The sequence below is a fragment of the Pinus tabuliformis genome, chromosome 4_1 (assembly GCF_031772625.1).
Source record: "Pinus tabuliformis cultivar Carrire ecotype Pingquan chromosome 4_1, CPIR1, whole genome shotgun sequence".
Classification (NCBI taxonomy): Eukaryota; Viridiplantae; Streptophyta; class Pinopsida; order Pinales; family Pinaceae; genus Pinus; species Pinus tabuliformis.
Window position 1 is genome coordinate 440,760,821 of NC_142303.1, and position 22,428 is coordinate 440,783,248.

Sequence of the window (22,428 nt, forward strand, 5' to 3'; positions counted from 1 at the left end):
ATAGGCATTACGGCTTCCACTCCATAGACAAGCCTAAAAGGTGTCTGTCCCGTCATCTTCTTGCATGTCGTCTGATAAGCCCATAAAACTGCTGGTATGCGTAGGTCCCAATCACTTCGCTGAGCATTGCATAGTGTCCTGGCCCTTCGCAATTGTAGCAAATCAACTGTTTGTGACCTCTACCAGGTGCTCCTCCGCCTCGACCTCGTCCAGGCTCCTAAAATCCTATTCGCACCATCCTTGCATTCTGGTCAAGGGGCCGCATTTCAGCCTATACCCTGTAGGTGGGCGTTCTATCCATAATCAATTCATAGCTTCTGCAACCACGCTCGTCATGTCCCACTTACCTACAAAAGTTGCAGAACAATTGTTGCGAAGTTTGCATATACTTCTATAACAAGTGGCAGTTATCCGTGGCATGTTTTTCGGCTATTTGACAGATAGCGCACCAAAAAGTAGGCATCACGCTAGGTCCTTCTTGAGCTTTCAGCCTTAAAGGCATTGATCCTCCTCCTGCAAGGTAATTTGTAAAGACCGAGCAGTGGTCTTTGTCATGACCCTGACTCTTGCATTTCACGCACCACACTTTTTTGCGCACTTCTAGTCAAACTGTCCTGTCCTATTTTAGACTCCACATCTCAAGGCAGAGATTCTTCAGTTGCACGTGGATCTACTAAACCCCTAGGTTAGGATCTTGCATCGGGGTCTCATGTAGTCTCATGGAAATCTCCAGGGCCTCTGCCTATGTCGTTATCTTCTATTGCGATAGCACATTCCTTAAGTGTGGTAGTAGCGAAGCTACAAACTACTCGCGATGCTGTCCATCTGTCAGATTCATATTGGCTTCGCGAATCGTACATTTCAGCCTCTGATCTAGCTCCCAAGGAGTCTCTCCTGGCAGTATTGTAATCTCTTTGAATCCCACAATCGACTGCACTTCAGATTTAGGCCTGCTAAGTTCTCTATTTAGCGTTGTTTGGATATCCGTGACCCAGTGTCGCTTTCTTTATATGGTCATCTGTAACACCTTGTGCTTCCCATACAGCCCTTACAACGAACCAGAATTGGTCTAGATCCTCATTTCCCAGACCTTTGAACATAGGCAACTTCACTGTGTTTTCCATACTGAATCGCGGTGGTTTTGGAGTTGGTATGGGTGAAGTTGGAGGTGATGGTGGTGAAGCCGGTGGTGGTGTGGGAGGAAGTGGTATTCGTGGAATTATTTGCCTTATCAGATGAATATAACTTCGCGATCTCTTCCTCGTCCCCTCGTGGAGGTGAAATCAAGGGGCTATTTTCTGGACCCTTATTTCCTTCGTTCCTGTAAACCTTTCCATTTCGCATAGTCCCGAACATCAAGGTAACTGCATAACCCATTTTTCGCACAACAAAATTTTAATCCAAGTATTCAAAGATTTTACGTACTTACCTCGTGGTCCTTTGAGAAAGCATTGCTCTTCCTCGTTATAGCTCACTGAAGTGTCGACCACGAACTCAATAACAAATCCTCCTATAATGCGATCGAGCCAATGATTGACGGCACGCGCGATATTATCTTCTGATTCTTCCAACCTTCACACTAGCTCCAAGGTCCACACAATAGTACCGTCAAGTTTCCACCTCCCTTAGCTGTCTACTAGCTTCGTGATCCACTCGTATAGCTCAATAGGAAAGGAGGTGAAAAATATTTCATGAATCTCCATATACAGGTATCTATCTAACCACTGGTCTTTTGACAGTTGCGAGCTTTTGTTCTCCTGCGCGGCGAACTCATGAATTCTTCTGTCCAACTAGCCTTCGATTTCCTTCTTAGTTGGATTCCAGTAATACGACATCACACATCTCTCATGTAGATTCCGGTCCCGGCAACAGAACCATTTGTTGGCTTATGGGGGCCTAACCCAGGTTCAGCGTTAGTTAGCCAAACAAATCCATACACTACTGGCCCTTTCAGCATCAGCCGGCGGAGCGGGATTAAAGTCTCACCCGAAGCAGTATAGGGGGATGTTGGAACCATGTTTCGCACCATTGATATGGTTGTGATGTCGGTTTATTCCAACTATACCTGCCTTCGCGCAGGTTGCTTCTTGCTCTGTTCCACCCTTCAGTACCTTCGCGAAGTGTTACAATCGGCTTTCGTGCAGCCCTAACTAGAGGTTGAAGTCCTTTCGTGCTGCTAGGGCAGTGAACTACGCTATTTCCAAAACTGGACTAAGTATCTTACTTATCTCATTGACAGATCTTAATTATCTTCGCGTAGATAGATATTCTAACTTGCGTTTACTTAACCAAGACAATGATACACATTTGCGAATCACGTAAGCATTATAAGTGAAATTCATACTCAATATAACAAATGGACAAACAGGAAATAAAGACACATAAATTATAGAAGCTTCTCCTTATTAATACTTCCAGATGATTACAGACTCGACTTGCCCTGCGCACTCAACTGCAGGGGTTCGCACACTCAGTTTTGGACTACTAGGCCTCTTCGCACTCAGTTGTAGAGCCTCTACCTACGGTATGACCCAAACCTAGACTTCTACTCCACAGATATGACTCAATTCTTCGTCATCGATTCCATTGATCAATTTATTGTTTTAACTACTTAGAGCTTCGCTCTATTTATACAATCCCATGGTCAGCGGACGATGGGTAGATCTTCTACATCCGACATTACATTATCGAAATAAGGGCAGACAACCCTATGACTCTTTTAACAACTACACACTCCACGCCCACAAAATGCGTAGTATTTACATTGGAATTACAAAATTGGACCAAAATCTGGGCTCCTAGCCCCAAAACTGTCCTTAGGGGATCTCGCGCCTAACACCAATTGTTGTTTTCCTGGGTTTCTTGAGGTAAGCATGTTGTTTTGTTTTTTTATTAATGGTAAAACCCTAAATCTATTTCCTATGGTTTCTCCACTAAATATTTAAGGTAACACTGTTTGCTTTGGATTCCTTGTATGTTCCTCTTCCAGAACGCTATGACTTACAAAATTTGAACTCTACATTGTCATTGTAGTTGCCTGTAGGTAAGTTGAGTTAGCCAATTTCCTACGTAATTCTGGTTATTCTTTTTACAAAAAATGGTATTTTTGCCTCCATTAATATTAACACAGCTCGCCCTTCTTTTCCCAAGGTTCTTCTCAAGCGAATTTCTCAGGACAATTTGATACCTTGGAAAATTCTACCATGGCAGAGGTTGGATTTGCCCTTGAATATTTGCCGAAGTGTAGATTTATGGTCTAGACATTCGACTTGGTTATTGCTCAGTTTTTTTCTAGGGGTTATTTGCATTAGATAGAACAGTTTTAACAGGTTATACCGGTCCCTTACATTGTAGCCATCACAATTTATAAACTTACTTTTATTTCCTGTAAGATACATCTATAGAGAATGAGATTATTATAAATCTGTAGGGAAATACATTTATTAGAGCAAAGGGAACGAATTAAAGTCCTCTCTTGGCCTAATTTCATATGTGGCTCAGGTCTAGAGTGGTTTACAGTGTTTTTTTATCTAAACACTAATGGCACCACCTCTTGTATTTCTTTGTTAAGTATCTAGGGAAGATTTTAAATATTACAACATTTTGAGCTTTTATGTAATTACAAGCCCTGAATTTTCTAATTGATTAAGTTATTGTCTTAAGATGGCTTCCATGACAAGATAATAGTAGCATGATTTCTTATAATATAACTCCACGAGTTCTTCTCCAAGAGAATTCCTATGTGGTGTACTTCAAGTTTTCTTTTCTTATTAATGTTCTTTCAAAAAACTGGGCTGGGTTTTCTTGAAAATAACCACATCCTTCCCTTTCTTAAAACGATGTGGAGGATATACCCAACATCTCTTTACTAATAACTGTTAGCATAAACTTGCTTGTTTCAATGTAAATAGTTAGGTTCTCTATGCAAATATTCTGGAATTTAATATTACCGTTTTTACTTGTATTTTCTTGTGGGTTTTCTAGTTTGCATTCCGAGTTTAATCTCCTGTATAAAACACAACAAGAAATAATCTTTTTGAAAGAAATCATTGTACTCATATTCATCTGCCTTTATTTGTCCCCAATTAATACAAACAATGCATATATTTCTTGTTCATTTTCCTTCAAGTATTAGGGCTATAGGTATATACATTAATTCTCTGATATAGACATTTAACCAGAACCAACATTCATTCCTTACTAATTGTAAACAGAAAACAACAATTATACATAAAGTAAATCAAGAATTACACCGTTTGCTTATTTTTTTTTATGTTCTGTGTACTTAGTGCATTCAAAAAGTTTCACCTCCCAACAGTGAAACAGGTATCACGTCCTGTTCCTCCCGACCATTTCTTTGGCCATAGTCCCTTTTTACTATGACGGTATCATGTACCTAGGTCTCAGGATTCTGAATCCAACCGAGTACTATACCTTTGAGGATCAGTTCTTTGCTATAAGGTTCCACTGACTTATTGTTTAGCTCTAGAACCCAAGTTAGAGGATTGATCGAGGTGGATATTGGTGGCCACTCTCCAATTCCACTTCGACCCTCACCATTGTTTCTTTCAATTTTTCGGTTTCCTTAATTGTAGCATAGTTTACTATTTTTGGAAGTTTTTCGGGTAACTTCCGGAGCCGTTTTGAGGCCCTAAACGATGTTTTTTTGGCAAAATTTTGAAGTTCTATATTGATTTGTGAATTTGAGATAGGTTTGTAGATACTCATTTTTAGACGAAAAATCTTCTACTAAGCACAATAACTCCCTACTCTCTCTAACATTGAAGGTATCTCTTTGTTTTGGAAATTTAGGTCATTGTATATGGGACATGGGACAGTTAAATTGTTAGGGGAAAAAATCCAATACACCCACATGTGATATGTATTGTCAAAAGTGTTGGATCATGTTTGAAATTTCAAAATTATTTAGTGTCAAGTCAAAATTTGATGATAGTCATTTGTTTTCTGTGATTATGATTTAAATTTTATATTGATTTTTGAATAAGAGCGAAATAAGTTCATAAATAGTTATTTAAAAATATATATATATTTTACTAATCACACTAATTCGGTACTCTCTCTCTCTCTAACACTGAAAAACTTGTTTATAAAAAATATGTCAACCATATTCAAATAAAGCCGCTACAATTTTTCTGTGTGTTCCTTTTTGTGTCTATAACAATGTCATGTCCAACGGATGAACAAAAATAAACTGGTCACAAGAGATAAATGCTACAACAAAACAAATTATCTAAGTTAATTCTCTTTAAACACCTCATTAAATTTTATGAAGGTCAACTTAAAATATTTACACCGGTCCAATTTAAGGCTGCAAAAGATAAATTACAGGCCTCACACATGCTAATATTATCACACGTGCTAATATTAGTACCATGAGCAGACAATAACTGGGTTACAAAGGTATCTTGAAAATTAATTACGTCAGAGCATCCTCTACTGGAACGCAGCAACCTTACCCTGAAATGAAATGGTTCGAGTGATCGTACCTGCATGAGTGAACCGAGGGTTTTCTTCTCGGAAAAAGGGTTCCCAACGGAAGAGTCAATCACTTCAAATTTAATCTGTATCCCCTATAATTTTGTCCCTAAAAATGAGTAAACTATAATATCCATTGAGATTCCCGGATCCTTCTGGCCAGAAATTATGCAAAGCCTTTCCGGCCAGAAAGTGCCCATGCTAGCGATCGTTCACAATTGAATAAAAACACAGACCATTTCAGCCCGTCAAACACAGACCGTTTCAGCTTCTTGGACCACTGAGACACTGCTGATCTCAGATAGAGATGTATATATATGTAGAGACATATTTCAATCCCCACACTCAACAGCCCTGTATTTCATCAGTTTCCTTCATCAATCCCAACCTCTGTGCGCTTCCTGCGTCGAAAAATATGGAGTATGGTTCCCCACAGGAACATGGCCCTGCGAATGCTCTACCAAACGAAGATGTCAGACAAACATCTCGGCAGTTTAAGGGAATCCGACTACGAGAATGGGGGAAGTGGGTTTCTGAAATTCGGATGCCGAAATCGAGAGAGAAGATATATCTGGGTTCCTATAATACTCCCGAGCAGGCAGCCCGGGCCTTCGACGCCGCAATGTATTGCCTCAGAGGGCCGAACGCCAAATTCAACTTCCCTGATTCTGTGCCCGCCATTCCGTCCTCGGCCACTCTTTCCCCTCAGCAAATTAAGGTTGTTGCCGCCAAATATGCCTTGAACGAACTCCCTTCGACTTCGTCCTCTCTCCACCATAGCATCGGCAATAATAGTGAAGTGGAGCCATCGCAGTCATCTATGGTAACCCAAATGGGGTTGTCGAGCGACGAGCAGCAGAAATCGGAGGAGTTTGCCTTTTGGCAATCTCTGTTTGCGAGATCGGACCCCGATGGGTTCCTAAATTTGGAAAAAATCCCGTCGATGGACGAGGAGATGGCCTTGGCACTAATTCCGACTCCTCAGGAGGAGGAGGAGGTCGACATCTCGATTGATGCGGCAGGCCTGTGGAACTTCGAAGACGTATGACTGTCGCTGGGACCTCGAATAACTCGAAATAACTCGAATAAATCCTTTTAATTTTCTGCACTGCTTCGCCGAGTTGAAGTGTCTCACATTCATTATTGCCATTTCGATTTGTTCTTTGGCAAATTCAAGGGATTATTTCGTCGGAGTAAACCTGTTTTTCTTTTCAACTGTCTTATGATCTTAAATTCTCGCACTTTTTGCTAAATTCAATTTATTATCACTGAATTGAAAGGATTCTTTCGTTTAGTGTTTGTAGGTCAAGAGGCAGAAAGGATTGTTGTCATCCTCCTTATCTTGCGAGTTATGATATTGTGTAACTTGGGAGTGTATCTTGCAAGGTTGTTTATGTAACGAGATTACTTTTTAAATAAAATTAACATAGATTTAAGATGGGTATCATTTTTTTTAAATCTAATTTTTTTTAAGATATATATTAATATTAATTCTTATTAAAATATTTTATTATTAATTTATTTTGAATATTTTTTATATACAATATTAAAATGTTTTATTTTAATATTTTTTTTATATATAAAGTTGATATCGACAATAAAAATCTTCAAATAATTTATTAAAATTTCTTGTCAAAATATTTTAAAAGAGTATAAGATTTAAACATTTTATTCGCACAATTTTTTTGTTTCTATTCATTTTTTTACTATAGCCAATTTTTTTTTCTATTTAGAACATTATTTTTTATTCTAATCATACTCATTTGTAAAATAAGCCTCTCGACTCAATAAATAAATAAAATATTTCCTCTTACTTATCATTTTAGAAGACATAAATTCAATTTACCTTTCAAATTAAAAAGAATTCACAAACATTTTTTTTTCCTCTATGTAGCAATTTTTTAAAAAACATATGGTTCTTTATTTCTCCCTATTACCATAATATTAACAAAAAAATTTATTATAAAAAATTGAGGTTATGAATCGAGTCCTTTATTTTATATTTTATCCTATATCATTTAGGAGAAGCGAATGTGTGGCTAGTGGCTATTGAATTCCTTTTATGTTGAAATACATTATCTTTTACAATATAATATATTATATATCATTTAATTTTTTTGGGAATGTTTATTCAATTTTATTACAAAAATTACTTATTATAAAAATTTGAGGTTATGAATCGAGTCCTTTATTTTATATTTTATCCCATATCATTTAGGAGAAGCGAACATGTGGTTGGTGGCTATTGAATTTTTTACGTTGAAATACATTATCTTTTACGATATAATATATTATATCATTTTGTTTTTTGTTTTAATTCTTATTCAATTTTAATCAATTGGCGTAGATGTTCAATGCATTAAGTAAGATAATTCTGTGGGCTTATGTGCAAAAGAAGAAACTATAAAAATTGGATAAGAGTTTGTAATTTAAGCACTATTTACATTTTTTTTTTTTTGTCGTTTTTATACTAGACTTTTTGTTATTATTCTCTTCAATTGGGATCTGTTGGAATCATTGTTAATTTTTATAATCATGAATCCTTTTTGTACCCACGCGTTGATTCTTTTGTGTGCTTCAATTTTTTGTTGTTCTAGTGCATGAATGTCTTTTAATTCTGTGTCGTTTTGCACATGGGTTGTCTTTCCATTTTGGACCGAAGCATCCCTTATGCTTGGTTTGGAGGGTTCAGCATGGTTTCTTCTTCTTTTTCTTTTGAGAGGTAGGGATCAGAAGGATGCCATCCTTTTGTTTTGCAAGGCTGCCCCTTTTTCATTTTTGGGATCTTTTTTGCCTACGAGCATGTGTTCTATAAGTGTCTATTTGGTCAGATATTCGACATTTGAATGGGTTTTTTGATAGTCCAGAATATGGGTCAACAGAACGTTTTTATGTTTCAGCTTTAGGCAATCATGCAGAACTTTGGGGAAGGTAAAGAGGTGTTTCTCTATTCTTTCAAGATCCATCCTTTTGAATGACCCTAGGGTGTTCCCAATTTCCTCTAGAACCTTCTATTGCAAGAAAGGAAGTGGGAGATTTGGCAGCGTCACCCATACCAGCAGTTTGAGACCACCATTCTTCTGGGATCAAAATCTAGGACCCAAGGGGTGATGAAGAGCCCAAATCTTCCCCAAAACCAAGACCCATCATTCAATACTTTCTCCATATCTCCCTGAATAGTGAATTGAACAATAAAGAAACCGTTGGAGCATAGGAAAATATCACAGTTGGGAGTCCATGTTGAAAATTTTCACTGGTGTAAAGCATCAGTGTTAGGTTAGAATTTGTTGAATCTAGAGATCACAACCCTAGATTGTGTCGTAGAAAGTGTAACTAGGTTTGGTCTTCATAATAACTTGTAATTATGATTTTATGTAAAGAAGAAACAAATGTATTTATTGTATTCCTTGCATCATGGGTTTCATGAGCAAGAAGTGTTATTCCTAGGTCAATGACTTCTTCTTGATGTCTTTAGGATTGTTCATAATAGATAAGAGTCATTTTCATATTTATAAAGTCATGTTACACTTGGAAGAATTCCTCTAAGAATACAAGCACAGTGATCCTCATGTCAGCCTCAACATATGCATAAAGAGTGACATGTCAGCGTCAATATCATATATATATATATTGCACATCGTCTCATAATTGGAGATACAACATTTCACTAACTCATGTCGGCTCAAATATATGGATCAACTACTATATATAGGCATATATACCCTCACTATGAGGAAACCACAGTAGCTCGCATTCCTCTGTAGTTTCAGGTCATATTACATGAATATTTTAGAATGTATCTCAGAACATGAGATTGGGAATTGTCACAGAAGTTCAATGATTTCATTAAAAGCTTGGATCATAGGAATCGATGGTTTCCACAACAAATAGCTGTCAAGCAACTCAATGTTAGACCATAGTATAATGTTGCATTCTTCGGATGATTATATGATAGTCATACTTATCCGTGCAGTTATGATGATACTCAGATATAGTGTCAATGCTAAAGGATGGTGCTATATGATGAATCTCGGTGAAGTCATGAAGATATTGTCTAGTGCTACATGGTGCTACATGATGCAACATGGTGATGATGAAAAGGATGATTGTGTCTTGGTCTAAGAGAGGCAATATAGGTCAAAGGTTTGTCATGGTCTTTGTACTCATTTGGTGAAGAATCTATAAGAAGAGGTTTGCAGGTTTTCCCCTCAAGAGGAGGGGTTTTTAGCCCTAGCTTGGAGCCTAACTATTGTGTCACTGATGTTATTGTTTTGATAGTTGTTTGATGTATTGAACACTGTAATAATGATGAACAAAGATAATAAGTAAATATATAACACAAGCAGTTATCATGTAAGAGAATTTGAATTAATCTTTGCCCTACCCAATTCTCAACATGGTATCAGAGCTATGGTTACAGTCAAACTAAGGGCTTCTAAGTTATGGTTACAGTGACACTCAAGGATTGGTTTACAATCATGAATGGAGATAAAATCACCTATATATATATATATATATATATATATATATATATATATATATATATATATATATCGCAGTTCGATGGTACACAATCTCTAATGAAGAAATGTCTTGAATATGCTTACGAGAAGAATCTCAGACCTAGACTACAGTACCTCAACTCAGATTAAGGCTACGGGACTATAATTTCGGTTGGGTATTACAACAATACAATTTAGGGTAAGTATTATAGTGAGACTGGTTTGGATCCATATATGAAGTTCTCGGTGCTATGTTGTTGGGTCAAAAATGATCTCAGTGCCACAATAGAAGATCACATAAGTAATCTTAGTAAAAAGATGAAATTTCAATGCTAGATCACATTGCTCAGAACTCGGGTACGTGGCAGAAGTTTCAGTGCCTCTCATAGTGTCGGTCTATGTCATACCACAGTCATCTCAATAATCTCACAATGGCATGATCTCAACATACCAGTGATCGCCACAACCTTGGGTTGAATCCTTTCTATGAAGAGTACAGTCTTGATAACTTAGATTCCCATAGCTTAATGACACATACTTGATGGCATATAGAAGCGAATCATCTACAACATAGTGCTCAGAAATAGGTCTCACTATACCAACGTCATAGTTTGTATGGATAATGCTCGATCCAGAATGAAGTTGACCGTTGATACAATCATAGTAATACTAAGTGATAGGTCTCGATACTACAAGGTGATGATCATAGTAAGTGACCTCGATGTTCTATGGTTCGACACGATGCTACAACTTCAATAGAATGCTACAAGGTTTCATAGTCCACTTGTGTGATAACATTACAGTGCCACCTCATGTATGTCAACAATTTGTTAATCATAAGGATCAAATGTATAAGTCAAAGTATCTTGAAGGCAAGAAGACAAAATTCCTATCATTTCAAAAAGTATCTCATTCAAAGGAAACATCAATGCATTTGCTTCAACCACTTTCAACATTATCAAGGTGAATATTTCATATTCACATTCCAAGTAAGTATCTTTCATTCTTATAATGAATTTTGGTTAAATGAATTCGTTTTGCCAGGAAATCGATAAGATGGTTGGGTGACTGAAGGTCATTGCATGGAATAAGGAGGATTTTCATAGTCCTCATAAATAAGTGAAGTCATTAAACATATCAATGAAAAAGGTCTGCTTTGAATTCATGGGAAGGAACTCCTAATATCCTCTCATATAAAAAATATTGGAGACATAAAAGAAGTGAGAAGAAGAATTATGAACATTACAAGAAAAGACTTCAAGGATATAGAATATGGAAGTAAAGAAAAAGAAGATGCAAAATTGTCAAATTTTTCAGTCATTGTAAGCCTAATTGAGACATAGACCAACAAACATGTTTGAGTGATAATTAATCCATTTTTTATTGTAAGCCTAACAGACGTAGTTGAGTTCTATTGATTCATAGAGTCATAATTAAGGGGGATTGTTGGAAATAATAATTACTCCTACATGGAGTGCAGTCCATATTTAGAGTCCGAGTTGAGTTGAGTCGGGTGAGTTAATTCAAGTCCAATATTAGCAGTGTGAGTTCACTCTATATTTGGAAAAGTTGAATTTAGAATGTGTGTGCATTTTGAGTTGTTTTAGGCAAGTAGCTAGTCCAAAAATTATAAGTACCCTTACCAGATTCATTGTAAAATCATGTTTGTTTGATAAATAGACGACCTGCAACTCATATTATGTTTTGTGTTATATTTTGGGTTTCCTTCTCTCTGCGTTACCAACAAATATTCCACAAATTAGAATAGCTCACTACTCTCCCTCTATAATAGTGAAGTTGGCTTTTGGAAATTTAGAGTGTTCATGGTATATGGGACAATTAAATCGCTCACGAAGTTTTTTCTGATGAAGACAAAATCCAATACATCCACATGTAATATTGATTTTGGCAAAGTGCTCAATCATGCCTAGAATTTCAAAATTATCCTTTCTCTCACATCAAAATTTGATTTGATGATGGTTAGTTGTTTTTTTTGTAACTGTCATTTTAAGTTTTATTAATTTGTGAATTTGACATAGGTGATTAAATTTTGACGAATAATCTTCTGCTAAACACAATAGTTCACTACTCTCCCTCAATGTAACATGAAAATCAATAAAAATAAGACTTTACTACCCCGGAATAAAAACATATTTTGACATTAGGTGTTCATAAAGTCTTACAGTAATTTATATTAATAAAATGTAAACTCCACTATACACTTGTACTGACAATTTCAATATCGCATTAATTGGTAAGTATATGACTAACTATGACCCTACCTCTTTCCTCCTAGGTAGGCAAACAAGTGTCAAGGCTTTGATGATCGCTAACATCACAGTACAAATTGTTTGGGGATTAATGAGGTCTAGGGTGGGTCCAATTCACAATGTGTGCAGTATAATTTAATATGCAATGACTCCACCACAATGGCTCTCCTATGGACTAGTGCCACCGCAAGCTTTGAGTGGAATGCCTGGCAGGTGGTTTTATGTCTACCATGCGATCAGTCATGAATCAATGATCCAGATTTCCCCAACTCTTGTTAGGCTCACTACCCTCAACTCCGTTCCTACTCCAACCAAGTCACTTGTTGGGTCAATTGCGCGAGACAGAGCTTTGTAGCTAGGGCGACTGTGTTCAGCTCTATACTTGAATTTCTCCATCAGTTTATTGCCTACAAGTATGCTGATAAATTTTGTCTTACTATCACCCGTTATATGGCCCTCTTTTCTTTTTCCTTCTTCGAAAGATATCTGAAGTAGGGAGTGCTAGTTGTCTGTGCAGGGGAATTCCTTTCTATCATTTTGGAGAAAACCTTTAACCTGCACTCACCTTGATTTGTTTCATGGCCAAGGTTACTTGAACAATACAGCTATCCCGATTTTTGTTTTTATGGGTTTCTCGATGTAAGCAGGTCGTTTTGTTTTTTTAATTAATGATAAAACCCTAAATCTATTTCCTCCGGTTGCTCCACTAAATATTTAAGGTAACGTTGCTTACTTTGGATTCCTTGCAGGTTCCTCTTCGAGAACGCTATCACTTACAAAATTCAAACTCTACACTGTCATTGCACTTTCCTGTAGGTAAGTTGAGTTACCCAGTGTCCTACGTAATTCTAGTTATTTTTTTTACAAAAAACGATGTTGTTGCCTCCATTAATATTAATGCAGCTCGCCCTGCTTTTCCCAAGGTTCTTCTTAGGTGAATTTCTCAGGACAGTCTGGAACCTTGGAAAATTATACCACGACAGAGGTTGGATTTACCCTTGAATTTTTTCCAAAGTGTAGATTTATAGTGTATACATTCAACTTGGTTATTGCTCAAATTTTTTCTAGGGGTTATTTACATTAGATAAAAAAATTCTAACAGGGCATACCAGTCCCTTATGCCATAGCTACCATAGTTTATCAATTTACTTTGTTTTCCTGTAAGATACATCTATAGAGAATAAGTTTATTATACATATGTAGGGAAATAAGTTTATTAGAGAAAAGGGAGAGAACTACGGTCTTCCATTGGCCTACTTTCATATGTGGCTCAGGTCTAGAGTGGTTTACAGCCTTTTTTATGTAAACATTGATGGCACCACCTCCTGTATTTATCTGTTAAATATCTAGAGAAGATTTTAAATATTACAACATCTCGAGCTTTTCTGTAATTACAAGACCTGAATTTCCTAATTGGTTAAGATATTGCCTTAAGATGGCTTTCGTGAGAAGATAATAGTAGCATGATTTCTTATAATATAACCCCACGGGTTCTCCTCCAATAGAATTCCTGTGCGGTGTACTTCAAGTTTTCTTTTGTTATTAATATTCTTTCAAAAAATAGGGCTGGGATTTCTTGAGCAGTAACAACATCCTTCCCTTTCCTAAATGATGTGGAGGATATATCCAACATTTCTTTACTAATAAATGTTAGCATACACCTGCTTGTTTCAATGTAAATAGTTAGGTTCTCTATGCAGATATTCTGGAATTTAATATTACAGTTTTTCCTTTTCTTTTCTTGTGGGTTTTCTGGTTTGAATTATGAGTTTAATCTCCTATATCAAACATAGTAGGAAATAATATTTTTGAAAGAAAACATTGTACTCATATTCATATGTCTTTATTTACTGCCCCCATTTAATACAAGCAATACATATATTTCTTGTTCGTTTTCCTTCAAGTATCAGGACCACAAGTTTAAACATTTAATTCTGTGATATAGACATTTAACCAAAACCAACATTCATTCCTTACTAATTGTAAACGAAAAACAAGAATTGTACATAAACCAAATCAATAACTGCAACATTTACTTATCTTTTTCATGTTATGTGTACTTAGTGCATTCAAAAAGTTTCACCTCCCAACCGTGAAACAGGTTATCACGTTATGCTCTCCCCCTGAGCCTTTCCTTGGCCACAATCCCTTTTTACTCTGAAGGTATCTTGTACCTTGGTCTCGGGATTCCCAATCCAATCGAGTACTATACCTTTCATGATCATTTCTTTGGTATAGGGTTCCACTCACTTCGTGTTCAGCTCTAGAAGCCAAGTTAGGCGATTCAACCCATCTCCCGAACCATACTGGTTTTTTCTTTCTTCCCTTCTTTCTCCAATACACCCTCCTCACTTTAGAGGTTTTTTTGTTTTCTTTTTCCATTGACTCTGAGAGTTTTCCTCCCCTCTAGGAAAGAAGAAGGAAGATTAGGACATAACTGATTTTTATTTGTCAGACATAAAATATAATTTAATTTAATTTTTCTTTATTATTATCATTCTTAGGTCCTTCCCATGGTCTCTTATTACATTTCTAATATAAAGTATTTTTAAAAACAATTCAGGTTACTAACCAAGCATGTAAAAATTAAAATAATTGTTCATAAATAATAAAACTTATCCACGTGTCGGGTGTTACATTTTCTCTCTCTTGAATGAAACATAATCCTCGGTGTTTCGTACCCTTCCCAGAATAGCTTTGGATATGTTGTCCTCATGAATTCCTTATCTTCCCACGTGACTTCCTTCAGGATGAAGTGATTCCATTGCACTTTAACTTGGATGATGGCTCGTCTCTACAATATTGTTTCTCTATGATCGACAATATGTCGAGGCTCGACTAGGAACTCTGGATATGGTTCACCCTAATCATTATTCAATTAAAAGTTAATTCAGGTGAGAAAGACAATTAATTTTTTTAACTAAAAATGTCATTCTTATTTTTCAACAAATGAAAGGCACTTTACGTCACCGGCACATCATGCCAATGACCTCATATTTATACTCTGAAATACAGCTCCATACCTCATATTTATATTCTGAAATACAGCGCCTAAATACATCACTAATATCTTAAAATCTATTGACGCATCCCATGATGATGGACTCACTTAGTAGTCCGAAATGTTGGGTTCACAAAACTCTATAACAGGTCATTGCTCCTCCATAAAAGAAAAAATTCCTCACCTGTATGAATTCATTATTTAACATATACATATTGTTTCGATAAAGAAACATGAAATACATTATTAACTTCTATATGAGCTGGTAGGGCTAATCTATATGCCATGGGTCCGATTCCTTCCAGTATCTGAAAGGGACCACAAAAATGATAAGCGAGCTTGGGACAACTAGTCCATCTCAAGGTGCTTCTCTTGGGTTTTATCCACACATAAACATGATCTCCCACTTGAAAGTCGCGGTATGTTCTGTTCCAATCTGCGAATGATTTCTGACTAGCTTGTGTAGGTTTTATATTCTATCTAACGTTTCTTACAACTTTCTCCATTTCCTATAACATATCGAGCCCTAGTATAAATCGATTCTCTGAGCTATTCTAGTTTGTAGGTGTCCTACACTTCCGTCCATAAAGGACTTCAAAGGGGCTCATCTTAAAATACTCGTGATACCCTTTGTTATACGCAAATTCTACCAAGTACAAGTATTCGTCCCATTTTCTCGGATGCTACATAACATACATACGTAGCATATCCTCCAACACTTGATTCACACGTTCAACTTGTCCATCTGATTGTGGATGGTATGCAGTACTGAACTGAGTTTGAGTTCCCAAAATGGTGAATAACGCTTTCCAAAACGTCAATGTAAACTTCACATCTCTATCCGATAAAACAACCTTAGGGATTCCATGAAGTCAAAACAATTCCTTCATAAAAATATATGTGATTTTCACTGTCTTAAAATTTGATTGTATTGGAATAAAATGAGTTGTTTTACTCAGCGTGTCCACAACCACCGTGATCAAATCATTGTGCTTCTTCGACTTGGGTAGCCTAGTAATAAAAGCGAGGGTGATAACTCCCACTTTGATTTGGTTATGGGTATTGGTTGAAGAAGTCTCACATGATGTTGATGCTCGACCTTAACTTGTTGTCACTCTATACATTTCAGGAAATACTCTAAAATATCTCTACGCATCCTGGGCCAAAAAAAATCTTTATTGATAACAAAAAAACATTTTCTAATACCCAAGATGAGCATTATATGGGCTTCTGTGATATTCATCCAATATCAACTGCTTAACAGAAATATGATTGGGGACATATATTTTATTCCTAAAAACGAGCATATGGCCTCTATTTATCTTATAATCTAAAAATTTGCCTTAACTGTTTGCTTAACAAGCGTGCTGCCATAGGAATTCATACTTCGTATCACACTGAGCATCTTCCTTAATCTGCGCCAAGAATTTAAACTCTACATGATTAAATCCCACTTCTTAAATACAATGCATTATTCTCCTAACTGCATCCGATACTCGATTTTCCTTTCCTTTTAGATGTTTAATCTCGAATTCATATTCACTAAGGAAAGCACTCCATCTGCCTTAGCACGCATTTAAATTTGGCTTATTGAAATAGATGGTCAAACTACTATGATCTGTTAACAATAGAAATTTGGTATCGAGAAGGTAATGTCTCCATACTTTTAATGCATGGATTACCGCAGTTAATTCCAAATCATAGGCATAGTACCTCTTCTCACGACCCTTCAATTTCCATGATTCGTAAGCATCACAACCCCAACTCCTTCCTTACTGGCATTTGTACAAACCACAAATTCTTTATTTGGATCAACAATTTTTAACACAGGGGATATGGTCAATAAATGTTTTAATTGATCAAATCCTTACTAACAAGCATTATTCCATTTAAATATTTTTCTCTTTTTATGTAGAGAGGTGATAGGATATGCAATCCGGGAGAATCCTTCTATAAACCGGCGATAATACCCGGCTAGTCCCATAAATGACCATATATCAGCTATGTTTTTGGGCACCAACCATTCCATAATGGACTTGATCTTTTCAGGATCCACGACTATTCCCTCTACTGAAATAATGTGCCCTAAGTATTGAATATAATACTTATAGAAATTGCATTTACTAAATTTGGTATATAATTGATGATCACGTAAGGTCTCCTATACTATACAGAGGTGTTCCTTGTGCTCTTCTAGAGTTTTTCAATAGACTAGAATATCATGTATGAAAATCAGCACAAATTTATCGAGGAAAGGATGAAAAATGCCATGCATCAAACTCATGAATGTAGTTGGTGTGTTATTTAATCCAAACGGTAACACTACAAACTCATAATGACCATAACAAGTTCTAAAGGTTGTTTTACAAATGTCTTCATCCTTCCCCTGAATTTGATGATACCCGGACCATAGGTCAATTTTAGAGAATACAGATGCACCCTTCACTTGATCGAAAATATCGTCGATTCAAGGTAAGGGATACTTGTTCTTAATAGTCAGTTTATTAAGTTGTCTATAGTCAATGCACAATCACAATGTACCATATTTCTTCGTTACAAATAACATTGGTGCTCCCCACAGCCACAGACTAGGTCGAATATAAACTTTATCAAGTAATTCCTGTAGTTTCATCTTAAGTTCGGCTAATTCCAGCACACACATTCGATAAGGAGCTCTAGAAACTCGTGATGCTCCATGGATTAATTCGATAGTGAAATCAATATCACGTTTTGGGGGTAGTCAAGGTAAATTTTCCGGAAATGCATCACCATAATCTTGAACTATGGGTATACTTTCCATGGTAAGGGTATTTTTCAGAGAAGCAGAATACCCGACTTGTACTGAGTAAATCATGTAGATTTTCCTCATACATTTTCCCAGTTGAGACGCAGTAATGGGTCGTAACTTCATGGGTTTTCTAATCCCTTGGATTTCTTGTCGAGATCCATTTGCAACCAAATAGATGATAGATTTTTCCTTACAGTTTACTATAGACCAATTTCCTTCCAACCAATCCATCCTAAGCAAAAGATCATATGATCCTAAAGGTAAAACATTCATTTCTACAACTAAATGTTGGTTTCCTATATGAATGGAACAATTGGGTACTTTAGCATTTACCCTCCTTTTGGTTCTTGTGGCTAGATGTACTAACCAAGTATTTTTAAATTTTGAAGTTTGCAAACAACATTTTTCCACTATTCTGGGATTGATATAAATTAAACTTGTACCCGGATCTAACAAATAGATACAATTTGATTAGATATTTTAGCTTCCACCTCCACCATTGTAGGATGATAATCGGCTTGACGATACTCCAATGCTGCATTAATTCTTAGCGTGCTTCTTGCCACTTCTTTGACTGTAGATGCTTCTTTTACATTATTAATTGGTTCAGTCGTGACACGTTAGGGACAATTCTTATAATAGTGAGGTTTCCCGCAATCCCCAACACTACAAGGGAGGCTTCTGTCCTTAACTGAGTTCTGGTTTGCTAGATGCTTTTGTGGTTTTGGCTTCTACTTGCCACTTTGGTTTTTTTTTACTCCTTCCCCACATTTTATTTTCTTGGCTTCTCTAACCATTTCAAAGATGAGCGAATTGGGGCCCTTAGAGTTCTGATAATTCTTCCGACTCTTCTTTTGAGGCCAAACTTTATGGTTGTCCCCTTTTTGTTTAACCCTTTGATAGCACATTCGAGACTTTCAAATTGCCTCATCGATCATTTTAGGATTCTCAAACTCTATTATTTCTTTCATAAAGACTCGCAAGCTACTCAAGAAGTGTTGCACTTTAGCTTTCTCCTCTCGAATGTACGGTACATAACGCAATAATGAGGTGAATTTCACCATGTACTCGTCCATAGTTAATTGTACCAATCTTAAATCATGGAATTCTTTCGCCTTTTCATCATAGAATTGATCTGTTAAAAATTTATCCTTAAACTCCTTTTGAAATTCATCCCAAGTTACAACCTGCTCATCAATTCCCCATACTACTTTGACCTCTTCCCACCACAAGGCAACTTTTCCTTGGAGTTAATAAATAGCTAGACTTGCTTTGAGGTTACTGTCATACTCATAAACTTGAAAATATTTATGCATATTAACAATCCAAGCTTCTGTGACTTCCTTAGCCTCTCCATCAAACATTGGGGGTTTTATCTTCCTAAATTCCCCTTGCAGTTCTAATTTCTTCTTTTTCCATTTTATTTGGTCAAAAACATTACCTGACTCCTCTTCATGATGATCCCTACTACCATCATTCCCCCGAGTTTGTCTCCCTTAAGGAATTTCCTCCTCCCTGTGATGTTGTTCTCCCTCAGTGGTGGTTTTTAGGTCTAGGATGGGTCTAGCGGTTCGATGATTCTGTCTATCAGAAAGGCTTTTCAGAATTCACTCGTTTTCTTGCATTAACCTTTCATTATCGGCTCGCAATCAAACCATCTCAGTTTGCATTTGTTGCATAGTTTCCAACAAGGCATTGGTCTGATTTTGTTTCTATGTTCCTAATTGCACCCACTTTCGAGAGGTTGTCTCATGATTGGGCATGAAACCAGAGTCCACTGTTGGTCTTGGATGAAATGGATCTTCTACTCCTCTCCTCATCCCAATTTATTTACTTTTCTTCTCTCCCATGTGCATATCAACACGATTCACTGTCACCACTGTTGTCCCTTCTAGGGCATAGTGTTGATAGTCGTGGCTCTGATACCACTTGTAACATGTACATCATCAAAAACAAGACTTTACTAGAGTGGAATAACTTTTTTTTTTGCATTAGGTGTTCATAAACCCTTACAATAATTTATATTAATAAAATGTAAACTCCACTATACACTTGTACTGAAAATTTCAATATCGTATTAACTGATAAACATACGACTAACTATGACCCTACCCCTTTCCCCCCAGGTAGTCGAAAAAGTGTCATGGCTTGATGATCGCTAACATCACAGTACAAATTATTTGCGGATCAACGAGGTCTAAGGTGGGTCTAATTCACAATGTGTGAAGTATAATTCAATACGCAATGACTCCACCAAAGCGGCTCTTCACAGTACAAATTATTTGCGGATCAACGAGGTCTAAGGTGGGTCTAATTCACAATGTGTGAAGTATAATTCAATACGCAATGACTCCACCAAAGCGGCTCTCCTAATGATGAGCGCCACCGACAGCTATCAGTGGAATGCCTGGAAGGTGGTTTTATGTCGACTGTGTGATCAAACATGAATTATCAACGATCCATTTTTCCCCAAACTCTTGACAGGCTCACTACCCTCAACTTCATTCCCACTCCAACCTAGTCATTTGCTGGGTCAATTACGCGAGAGAGAGCTCTACAACCAAGGCGATTGTGTTCGAATCTATCCTTGAATTTCTCTGTTAGTTTATTTCCTACAGGTATGCCGATAAAGTTTGTCTTACTAGCACCTGTTATATGCCTTTGTTTTCTTTTTCCTTCTTCGACAAATATTCGAAGTAAGGATTTTTAGTTGTATGTGCAGGTGAATTCCTTTCCCCCATTTTGGGGCAAGCCTTTAAGCTGCACTCACCTTTATTCGTTTCATGGCCGACGTTACTTAAACATTATGGTTATCCCAATTGTTGTTTTTTCTGGGTTTCTTGAGGTAAGCAGGTTGTTTTGGTTTTTTTATTAACGATAAAACCCTAAATCTATTTCCTCTGGTTGCTCCACTAAATATTTCAGGTAACACTGCTTGCTTTTGAGTCCTTGCAGGTTCCTTTTTTAGAACGCTATGGCTTACAAAATTTGAACTCTACATTGTTATTGCACTTGCCTGTAGGTAAGTTGAGTTACCTAGTTTCCTACGTAATTCTGGTTTTTTTTTTTTGAAAAAAACAATATTTTTGCCTCCATTAATATTAACACATCTCGCCCTGATTTTCCCAGGGTTCTTCTCAACCAAAATTTTCAGGACAATCTCGTACCTTGAAAATTCTACCATGGCAGAGGTTGGATTTACCCTTGAATATTTGTCGAAGTGTAGACTTATGGTGTAGACATATGACTTGGTTATTGCTAAACTTTTTTCTAGGGGTTATTTGCATTAGATAGAACAATTTTAACAAGGCATATCAGTCCCTTACATTGTAGCCATCACAATTTATCAACCTACTTTTATTTCCTATAAGATACATCTATAGAGAATGAATTTATTATAAATCTGTAGGGAAATACATGTACTAGAGAAAAGCGAGCGAATTACAGTCCTCTGTTGGCCTACTTTCATATGTGGCTCAGGTCTAGAGTGGTTTACAGTCATTTTTTATCTAAACGCTGATGGCACAACCTCCTGTATTTCTATGTTAAATATCTAAAGAAGATTTTAAATATTACAACATTTTGAGCTTTTATGTAATTACAAGACCTAAATTTCCTAATTGGTTAAGTTAGTCTTAAGATGGTAGCATGATTTCTTATAATATAACCCCATGGGTTCTTCTCCAAGAGAATTCTTGTGTGGTGTACTTCAAGTTTTCTTTTGTTATTAATGTTCTTTCAAAAAACTAGGTTCAATTTTCTTGAGCAGTAACCACATCCTTCCCTTTCTTAAAACGATGTGGAGGATATACCCAACATTTCTTTACTAATAATTGTTAGTAAATAAATCCGCTTGTTTCAATGTAAATAGTTAGGTTCTCTATGCAAATATTCTAGAATTTAATATTACAGTTTTTACTTTTATTTTCTTGTGAGTTTTCTAGTTTGCATTCCGAGTTTAATCTCCTGTATAAAACACAACAAGAAATAATCTTTTTGAAAGAAAACATTGTACTCATACTCATTTGTCTTTATTTGTCCCCATTTAATACAAACAATGCGTATATATTTCTGGTTCGTTTTCCTTAAGTATTAGGACTACAGGTCTATATATCAATTCTATGATATAGGCATTTAACCAAAACCAACATTCATTCCTTACTAATTGTAAACAAAAAAACAAGAATTGTACATAAAGTTAATCAAGAATTGCACCGTTTGCTTATCTTTTTGATGTTCTGTGTACTTAGTGCATTCAGAAAGTTTCACCTTCCAACTGTGAAACAAGCTATCATGTTCTGTTCTCCCCAAGCCTTTCCTTGGCCATAGTCCCTTTTTACTCTGAAGGTATCATGTACCTGGGTCTCAGGA

At 36.4% G+C, this 22,428-nt stretch overlaps 2 protein-coding genes and 1 long non-coding RNA gene across 7 annotated transcripts in view; 2 read left to right on the top strand and 1 right to left on the bottom strand.

Moving 5' to 3' along the window:
- Positions 1-22,428, bottom strand: part of LOC149176219 (uncharacterized) — a 212,755-nt gene that overhangs the window by 169,033 nt on the left and 21,294 nt on the right. The window lies entirely within an intron of this gene.
- Positions 5,271-6,759, top strand: LOC149176220 (dehydration-responsive element-binding protein 3-like). The gene has a single exon (XM_089423061.1). It carries the CDS (start codon positions 5,804-5,806, stop codon positions 6,542-6,544), a length of 741 nt encoding a protein of 246 aa, XP_089279187.1. The 5' UTR covers positions 5,271-5,803; the 3' UTR covers positions 6,545-6,759.
- LOC149176221 (uncharacterized) lies at positions 12,568-21,637 on the top strand. Of its 4 annotated transcripts, none has more exons than XR_016258624.1 (6): positions 12,568-12,907; positions 13,018-13,084; positions 13,192-13,253; positions 20,780-20,902; positions 21,013-21,079; positions 21,187-21,637. It is a non-coding gene; the product is annotated as an uncharacterized LOC149176221 (long non-coding RNA). The 4 variants fall into 4 exon arrangements; XR_016258622.1 differs by having other exon boundaries at positions 13,018-13,080; XR_016258623.1 differs by lacking the exon at positions 13,192-13,253.